Source organism: Cyanistes caeruleus, chromosome 3 (assembly GCF_971803275.1).
Source record: "Cyanistes caeruleus chromosome 3, bCyaCae1.hap1.1, whole genome shotgun sequence".
Taxonomy (NCBI): Eukaryota; Metazoa; Chordata; class Aves; order Passeriformes; family Paridae; genus Cyanistes; species Cyanistes caeruleus.
In genome coordinates, this window is record NC_141703.1 from 1,005,690 (window position 1) to 1,015,783 (window position 10,094).

Here is a 10,094-nt window from a genome sequence, read left to right on the forward strand (position 1 = left end):
GCCTGGGCAGGTTTTTATTTAAGGAGAAGCAACTCTGGGGGCAGCTGGTTACAGGTGAGTCCTGCTGCCCTGTGGAGCTCCAGCACCAGGCAGGGCAGGAACTCTGGCCACCCTGGCTCTGCTCTCAGCAGGGCTGGAGGTCCCTGCTGTGGGGCTCACCCCAAACAGCCCCCAGAAGCCACCAGGATCCCGGAGCAGGATGGGGCAGTGCCAGCAAAATGCTCCGGGCTGGCACAGAGGGGCTGGGGATGCCCTGTGCCCCAGCTGGTGTAGAGGGTGGAGCTGGCAGGTCCCCATGGAGGACTCGGGGTGGCAGGTCCCTGTGGAGTGCTCAGGGCTGGGGTGGGGCTGGCCCACCCTGGGCATCCCCTTCTCAGGAAGCGTTGCTGTGCCGGGGCCGGAGAGGCGAAGGCTGACAGCCAGGGCGCGGAGCCCCGCTGTCCCCGGGCGGGCGGCCAGTTAGTGCAAACAAGGTGTGAGTTATTAAAGCTGCAGGTTTGGGCTGGCCCCGGCCCCAGCGAGGCTCGGGGCGGCACTGGGGCGGGTGGGACAGGAGGTGTGGGGGCTGTGGGGCAGGGGCAGGATCGTCTCTCGGCAGCCCTGTCACAAGAGCACACAGGGCTTCTTGGGCTTGGCCGGGACGGGGTTGAGCACGGCCCTCACGGCCTCGGTGAACACATCCTTGATGCCCTCCTGGTTGAGCGCCGAGCACTCCAGGTACTTGACGGCGCGGATCTGCTTGGAGAGGCTGATGCCCTGCTGGGTGGTGATGGGCGCCTGGTTCTGCTCCTTGAGCCGCTTCATGGTCTCGGGGTTGTTCCTCAGATCCTTCTTGGTGCCGACGAGGAGGATGGGCACGCTGGGGCAGTGGTGGCACACCTCGGGGTACCACTTGTGCTTGACGTTCTCGTAGGAGGGCGGGCTGGCGATGGAGAAGCAGATGATGAAGACGTTGGTCTGGGGGTAGGAAAGCGTCCGCAGGCGGTCGTACTCCTCCTGGCCGGCCGTGTCCCACAGGTTTAAGTTAATAGTCCTGCCGTCCACCGTGTTCTGGGCGCTGTAGTTGTCGAACACGGTGGGGATGTACTCCTTGGGGAAGGCGTTGGTGGTGTAGCAGATGAGCAGGCAGGTCTTGCCCACCGCCCCGTCACCCACCACCACGCACTTGATGCTCTGCATCCCGGCGGTCCTGGCGTCCCCTTCAGCAGCCTGCGGGAGGAGAAGAGCCTCAGGGAGGGGTTGCTCCAGGGCTGGGTCGCCGTGGTCCCCCTGCTCTGACACCCCCAGGCCCGGGAGGGGTCACACCCCCTTGGTTCCCATCCAGCCCAGCTCCCGTATGAGCTTCCCAGGCAGGCACATCCCCCCAACAGAGCCCCTGCAAGGGATCTGCCCGCCGTGACCCAGGGGTGTGTGTGCCACCATGGACAGTGTGCGTGGGGACCACATCGTCCCCAGGGTGCTGCGTCCATGGCAGCCAGGCTGTGACAGCGCCCCGTGCCAGCCCGTGCCGTGCCAGCCTGTGCCGTGCTGTGCCAGCCTGTGCTGTGCCAGCCTGTGCCGTGCTGTGCCAGCCTGTGCTGTGCCAGCCTGTGCCGTGCCGTGCTAGCCTGTGCTGTGCCGTGCCAGCCTGTGCTGTGCCGTGCCGTGCCAGCCTGTGCCATGCCAGCTTGTGCTGTGCCGTGCCAGCCTGTGCTGTGCTGTGCCGTGCTGTGCCGTGCCAGCCTGTGCCATGCCAGCCCGTGCCGTGCCGTGCCAGCCTGTGCCGTGCCATGCCAGCCTGTGCCGTGCCGTGCTCCCAGCCCGGAATGGGACGGAGGGAGCAGGGCAGGGACATTTCTGGGCTGTGGCAGCCCCGATCCTGCCCACACCAAGCGGGGCCGGAGCCGGTCCCGGGGGCAGGGGCTGTGGCCGGGGTGCGGCCGCTGGCGGGGCCCCCGGAGCCCACGTCCGCTCCGCAGCTGTGTTTATCCCCAGCCCCGGCGCGTTTTCCTTCCTCTGAGTCCCTCTGCAATTCCCATTAAGGGCGCATCCTGCTCCCCTTCCTGCTGCTGGCCGGAGCCAGGCGCTGCCCGGCCCAGCCGGGGGCGCGAGTGCTGGGCTGGGCTGGGCTGGGCTGGGCTGGGCTGGGCTGGGCTGGGCTGGGCTGGGCTGGGCTGGGCTGGGAGCCCACCCTGGGGCCGGCAGCCCCTTTCCCCCCGGGGTCCGGCCACGGGCGGCTGGTGCCCACCCAGCGGGCACTGCAGCCCCACTCGTGTGCCCGTGACAGGCAGCGAGCGGAGGTGCCGGGGCGGAGAAGCCGCAGTGTCCCCGAGGGTCCCCGTTCCCCGGAGCCCCCTGGGGAAGGGGGAAGGGACCGAGCCCCGCCCCGAGCCCCGGCCGCTCCCTGCCCCTCGGATGGGGAAGTCGCTCTTCCTCTTCCCGGCCCGACACGCGGCCTCCTGCGGCCGGGGCTGTGCCCCCCGCCCTGTGCCCGAGCCCCGGGACCCGCACGGGGGCTGCCCCGCAGCGCTGTGCCTCAGTTTCCCTCTGCTTCCACGGGCAGGGGATCCCGCACCCTGCTGTGTGAACGGGGAGCAGCGGGGCCAGCACAGCCCGTGCCCCCTCCCCACCCCCGCAGGAAGCCGCTCGCAGGGTCCCAGCGGGACCAGCGGCCACAAAGACAGTGTCCCGGCCTCTGGCCTCCGCTCCGGCAGCAAACACAGCCCGCAGTTCCCTCACACCGGATCGCAGCGGCTGCTCAGCCCCGGGCCACTGGGACCCCCTGGGCTGCAGGAGCCAGAGCCACAGCAGCGTGGTGGCAGGAGCAGGGGAGAGTGAAGGGGACAGAATGAAGACAGTGGGATCAGGATCAAGGAGAGCAGGAGAGCGAGAGGAGCTGGAGCAGGAGCTGGAGCAGGACAGGAGGAAGTGGATCACAGCACTGGGAGCAGGAGCAGAGGCAGAAGGAGCAGGGCAGTGGAAGGAACAGGATCAGGGTCATGGGACCAGGATCAGGGGAACCACGATCAGGACTGTGGGAGACCGAGGTCCCTCTGTGGCTGCACAGGGCCACCCTCGGGGACACGCACCTTCCACAGGGGCTGTAACTGCCACCGCCGTGTCCCCTGTGCCCCTCCTGTCCTGCAGCCACCCCATCCCTTCACCCAGGGCTCCCAGGGCAGCCCCTGCAGTGGGACAAGCTGGCCTTGTCACCCCAAGGCCCCGTTTGGCCCATCTGACTCAGTCTGGACCCTGAGCACCAGCCTGGCCCTGTGCCCATCCCACAGTGGGACATGGCTCACGCTGCTCATGCCGAGCCCAAAGCCTGCAGCCCCAAACTGTGGGCACCTTGGGGTGAGCTGCACCTGGCAGGAACCATCCCCATCCTCATCCTCATCCCCATCCTCATCCTCATCCCCATCCTCATCCCCATCCCCATCCCCATCCCCATCCTCATCCTCATCCCCATCCTCATCCCCATCCTCATCCTCATCCCCATCCTCATCCTCATCCCCATCCCCATCCTCATCCCCATCTTCATCCTCATCCTCATCCTCATCCCCATCCTCATCCTCATCCCCATCCTCATCCCCATCCTCATCCCCATCCCCATCCCCATCCCCATCCCATCCCCATCCCCATCCTCATCCCCATCCTCATCCTCATCCCCATCCTCATCCCCATCCTCATCCTCATCCTCATCCCCATCCTCATCCTCATCCCCATCCCCATCCCATCCTCATCCCCATCCTCATCCCCATCCCCATCCCCATCCCCATCCCCATCCCCATCCCATCCCCATCCCCATCCTCATCCCCATCCCATCCCCATCCCCATCCTCATCCTCATCCCCATCCCCATCTTCATCCTCATCCCCATCCTCATCCCCATCCCCATCCTCATTCCCATTCCCGTCCCCATCCCCATCCTCATTCCCATTCCCGTCCCCATCCCATCCCGATCCCTGTCCCCATCCCAATGTAGAGGCAACACTCATGCCCATGAGAGCATCACCACGGAGAGGAGGAGGGAAAGGAGGAGGAGGAGGAGAGGCTGAAGGTAAGGGGTCACTTCTCCATCACCCAGCACCCCTGGCGCTGTGGAGCCCCAGAGTACCCCCAGGTTTGTCACCTCCAGGCCACGGCAGGACCCGAGGCCTCACAGCCAGGAGTTTTGGCTTCTGCCAGCCCTGGCACTGCCAGCACCAGGTACGAGGTGGCACAAGGAGGGGACCGCAGGCACGGCCCACACTCACAGGGCGAATGAGGAGGGGCTGTGTGCAGGGCAGAGCCCCCGCAGCAGCTCCAGGTCTGTCTGGGTGCCAGGGAGGGGGATGTGGGTGCAGGGGCCTCCGGCTCTGGCACAGCTCAGGTTTGCAACCACAGCCACCACATCACGGCCCCGACCGGTCCCCACGGCCCCTCACACTCATCTGGGGAGGGAGCTGTGCCCTGCCTCCCGTGCCCTGTGCCCCGAGTCCCCCGGCAGGGACAGGAGGGCAGGCAGGAGCCCTGCCAAAGGGCATGTCCATTCCAGGACAGAGCCAGGGCTGCCGGTGGCATCCTCATGGTGCCAGGCAGGGGCTGGAGATCGCCCGTGTCCCGGCAGCCACGCTGGGGCTCCCGAGGGTCCCCCTGGGGGCCAGCATGGGCCAGTCCGGGGACACTGGGTGGGTGCCTTGGCCCTGGTGTGTCCCCACCGCCTGCTGCCAGCACAAGGCCAGCTCTGTTCTCCCAGGAAATCCGCGGCCGGCAGCACGTTTAACCCCTTGTGGCCCGGGGTCAGAGCGGCCTCGTGGGGCTGAGGGGACAGCCCGCGGGGGACACGGCCCATGGGGGCACCTGCCCCTTGCCTGCCCCACGGGAGGGGGCCCGGAAAGGCCGGGTGGGCTCAGGGGGGCGGCACCGTGCCCAGCGCCAGGGGGACTCTGTGCGATGGCACTCGGGCGGTATTTGGGGCGCTGGGAAGGGGGGCACACACCTCTGTGTGTGTGTGGGTGACACACAGAGATCCCCCCTCCCATCGGCACCCCCGGCACGGGAAAAGCGACTCATGTCTTCAGCAGAAAAGGGAAGCAAAACCCTCTGCCAGCGCTCCCGGCCGGGGCAGCCCCCGGGGGTTTCCATCGGGGAAGTGGAGCAGCCGCCCCCGTCAGCTCCTGTCCCACGGCCCCCAAACCTGAGCCGACCCCCCTGAACACACCCTGCACCCCCCAGGCACCCCCTCCCCGCTGGCACACCCCACCTGGAGACCCTCACACCCCACCTGCCCCAGCACCCCGCCCTGTGCACCCCACCCTGCCCCGGGCACCCCTCCCCAGCCGCCGGCTCCATCCCGGCCCGGGGATGTGCCCAGCTCCACCCAAGGCTGGGGTCACCACCCAGTCACTGGGGTCACTCCTGCTCTGGGGGGGCCGCCACGGCCTTGCCCCGCTGGGCCTGCCACCAGCTCAGCAGCAGAAAGAGGAAATTAATAAAAATACTAAAATCTCTAAATCCCAAGCAGGGACCCCACAGGGGTCCATGGCTGTGGTGGGGACCCAGGGACCCCCCAGGGGCCCCCAGCTCTGCCGTAGCAGCTAAAATAACTTCCATGCTGAGTCGGAGGATTTTGATTTCCCTCATTTTCCAGCTGTCGTGACTAATTTCCTCTTTTTATTTCCCTCCCAGGCAGGGTCCTGCTCTGCCCCTCGCCAGGGCCATGGCCACTCCTGAGCCTTGGCCTCTGCTCCAGGCGCTGCCAAAGCTCTGCAGCCCCAGGGCTGGAGCCTGAGCCAGGCCGCTAAAGGGGAGGGGGTGACCCCCTCCTTGACCTGGCCGCTGTTCCCAGCAGCCACAGTGCCAGCAGCAGTGGGATCCCGGGATGGATGGATGGATGGATGGATGGATGATGGATGGATGGATGATGGATGGATGATGGATGATGGATGGATGATGGATGGATAATGGATGGATGGGTGGATGGATGATGGATGGATGGATGGGTGGATGGATGGGTGGATGATGGATGGATGATGGATGATGGATGGATGGATGGATGGATGGATGGATGGATGGATGATGGATGGATGGATGGATGGATGGATGGATGGATGGATGGATGATGGATGGATGATGGATGGATGGATGGATGGATGATGGATGGATGGATGGATGGATGGATGGATGGATGGATGATGGATGGATGATGGATGGATGGATGGATGGATGATGGATGGATGGATGATGGATGGATGGATGGATGGATGATGGATGGATGATGGATGGATGGATGATGGATGGATGATGGATGGATGATGGATGGATGATGGATGTATGGATGGATGATGGATGATGGATGGATGATGGATGGATGGATGATGGATGATGGATGATGGATGGATGATGGATGATGGATGGATGATGGATGGATGGATGGATGGATGATGGATGATGGATGGATGGATGATGGATGGATGATGGATGATGGATGGATGGATGGATGGATGATGGATGGATGGATGGATGATGGATGATGGATGGATGGGTGGATGGATGGATGGATGGATGGATGATGGATGGATGGATGGATGGGTGGATGGATGGGTGGATGATGGATGATGGATGGATGGATGGATGGATGGATGGATGATGGATGGATGATGGATGGATGGATGGATGGATGGATGGATGGATGATGGATGGATGATGGATGGATGGATGGATGATGGATGGATGGATGATGGATGGATGGATGGATGGATGATGGATGATGGATGGATGGATGGATGGATGGATGGATGATGGATGGATGGATGATGGATGATGGATGGATGGATGATGGATGATGGATGATGGATGATGGATGGATGGATGGATGGATGGATGGATGGATGATGGATGGATGGATGATGGATGGATGGATGGATGATGGATGATGGATGGATGATGGATGGATGGATGATGGATGGATGGATGATGGATGATGGATGATGGATGATGGATGGATGATGGATGATAGATGGATGATGGATGGATGATGGATGGATGGATGATGGATGGATGATGGATGATAGATGGATGATGGATGGATGGATGGGTGGATGGATGATGGATGGATGGATGGATGGATGGATGATGGATGGATGGATGGATGGATGATGGATGGATGATGGATGGATGGATGATGGATGATGGATGATGGATGGATGATGGATGGATGGATGGATGGATGATGGATGGATGATGGATGGATGGATGATGGATGATGGATGATGGATGGATGATGGATGGATGGATGGATGGATGGATGATGGATGATGGATGATGGATGATGGATGGATGATGGATGATGGATGATGGATGGATGATAGATGGATGATGGATGGATGGATGGATGGATGGATGGATGGATGGATGGATGATGGATGATGGATGATGGATGGATGATGGATGGATGGATGGATGGATGGATGGATGGATGATGGATGGATGGATGGATGATGGATGGATGGATGGATGATGGATGATGGATGGATGATGGATGGATGATGGATGGATGGATGATGGATGGATGGATGGATGATGGATGGATGGATGGATGGATGGATGGATGATGGATGGATGATGGATGATGGATGGATGATGGATGGATGGATGGATGGATGGATGGATGATGGATGATGGATGATGGATGATGGATGGATGATGGATGGATGGATGGATGGATGATGGATGATGGATGATGGATGGATGATGGATGGATGGATGGATGGATGGATGGATGATGGATGGATGGATGATGGATGGATGATGGATGGATGGATGATGGATGGATGGATGGATGGATGGATGGATGATGGATGATGGATGGATGATGGATGGATGGATGGATGGATGGATGGATGCATGGATGGATGATGGATGGATGGATGATGGATGATGGATGGATAGATGGATGGATGGATGATGGATGGATGGATGGATGGATGGATGGATGATGGATGATGGATGATGGATGGATGGATGATGGATGATGGATGGATGATGGATGGATGGATGATGGATGGATGGATGATGGATGGAGCCAGGCAGGCCAGCCAAGGCTCCAAGGCCTCCTGTGGAGCTGTTGGGTTCCAGTGCTGGGCAGCAGCACCGCACTGCTCCGGCACCTCTCTGGGCCACGGCCAAACCAAACCAAACCGAACCCACTTCCACGCACGTGCGCACAGCCCACACCTGCACCCATGGCCAGCACCACCCGGCACCTCCACAGCTTCCCACAGATGCTCCTGGCACCTGCAGCCCTGGTGCCGGCCCCGTCCCACTGCTCTCCCACCACAGCCCATCCCCGTGGTCCCTCTCCCACCGCTTTCCCACCACAGCCCATCCCCGTGGTCCCTCTCCCACTGCTCTCCCACCACAGCCTGTCCCCAAAGGCCACAAATGGTACCGGGTACCTCAGTGACTTCTCCTCCCAAGCAGAGTGGAGGAAGCCCAGCAGGCCCCAGCACCCACCCACACCCCCACAGGCTCTAGGGGACCCACAGGGGTCCCTGCACTGGCTGAGTGACCCAGTGAGCCTGGGGGAGACCCCAGGGGGACCCCACAACAAGCACCCATGTCAGGCACCCCACCACAGGTACAGCCCTGCCACGTCCTGGCTGCTCCACACGGGTGGCAGCGCCTGCTGGGACACGTGGGGTCAGTCCAGAGCGGTCAGTGGGGTCAGTGTGGGGGGACAGTGGGGTCAGTGGGGTCAGTGTGGGGGGACAGTGGGGTCAGTGTGGGGGGACAGTGGGGTCAGTGTGGGGGGACAGGTCAGGGGGTCAGTGGGGTCAGTGTAAGGGGTCAGTACAGAGGGATCAGTGGGGTCAGTGTGGGGGGACAGGTCAGGGGATCAGTGGGGTCAGTGGGGGGGGTCAGGTCAGGGGGTCAGTGGGGTCAGTGTAAGGGGTCAGTACAGAGGGGGTCAGTGGGGTCAGTGTGGGGGGTCAGGTCAGGGGGTCAGTGGGGTCAGTGTGGGGGGTCAGGTCAGGGGGTCAGTGGGGTCAGTGTAAGGGGTCAGTACAGAGGGGGTCAGTGGGGTCAGTGTGGGGGGACAGTGGGGTCAGTGTGGGGGGACAGTGGGGCCAGTGTGGGGGGTCAGGTCAGGGGATCAGTGGGGTCAGTGTGGGGGGTCAGGTCAGGGGATCAGTGGGGTCAGTGCAGTGCAGCAGTGCTGGGGGGAGGTCAGAGGGGTCAGTGCAGTGGTGGTCACTGTGGGGGTCAGTGGGTCATTGCACGGGAGTTGTGGGGTCAGAGCAGTGGGGAGCAGTGCAGTGGGTCGGTGATTGGGGGTTCGGTGCAGGGGGTCAGTGCAGGGAGTTGGTGGGTCCGTTGGTCAGTGCAAGGGGTCAGTGGGTCAGGGGTCGGTGGGTCGGGACAGGGTGTCAGTGGGTCAGGGGTCAGTGGGTCGGTACAGGGGGTCAGGGGGTCAGGGGGTCAGGGGGTCGGTGGGTCGGGACAGGGGGTCAGGGGGTCCCGCGGGCCGTGCAGCGCCCCCCGGTGTCAGCGCAGCCCCCGCAGAGCCGGGCCCGGGAGCGGGGCGGGGGCGCGGCTGCAGATTCGGCGGGGCCGGGCCGGGGGTCCCGCCGAGGGGGTCGGGCCGGGCCAGTTTCTGTCCCCGCTCTGTCCCGGCTGCTGCCGGCCCCGCTCCCGGCCACAGCTCAGCTCCTCCGGCAGCCCGGTGCCCCGCTGTCCCCGGCTGTCCCGCTCTCCCTGGACCCCCGTTCTCCCCGGCGCTCCCGTTCTCCCCGGCGCTCCCGTTCTCCCCGGCGCTCGTTCTCCCAGCCCCGTTCTCCCCGGAGCTCCGTTACCCCAGGCAGTCCCGTTATCCCCGTTGTCCCTCTCCGGGCGGGTCCCGCTGCCGCCGCCCCCGCCCCGGCCCCGACAGGCGGCTCCTCCCGGTCCCCCCCGGACCCCGGCCCGGCCCCCGCCCGCGGGACCCCCGGCCCTTCCCGGTGCCCCGGGCCCGCACTCACCCCGGGGCATGGCGCGGCGGGGCCGGGGCGGCAGCGGCAGCAGCACGAAGAGCAGCACGAAGAGGAGGACGAGGAGGAGGAGGAGGAGGAAGTCTGCGGCCGCCTCCGCCGCCGC

At 63.5% G+C, this 10,094-nt stretch overlaps 1 protein-coding gene across 1 annotated transcript; it reads right to left on the minus strand.

Annotated features, from left to right (window-relative positions):
- On the minus strand, window positions 1-10,094 carry RHOG (ras homolog family member G). Its single transcript, XM_086883837.1, has 2 exons — window positions 9,980-10,094; window positions 1-1,209 (listed from the first exon to the last, which is right to left on the minus strand). Exon 2 carries the CDS (start codon window positions 1,177-1,179, stop codon window positions 604-606), a length of 576 nt encoding a protein of 191 aa, XP_086739963.1. The 5' UTR covers window positions 1,180-1,209; window positions 9,980-10,094; the 3' UTR covers window positions 1-603.

Excerpts from the sequence above, each read along its gene's own strand:
- RHOG (XM_086883837.1), bottom strand. The coding sequence starts at position 1,179 with ATGCAGAGCATCAAGTGCGTGGTGGTGGGTGACGGGGCGGTGGGCAAG.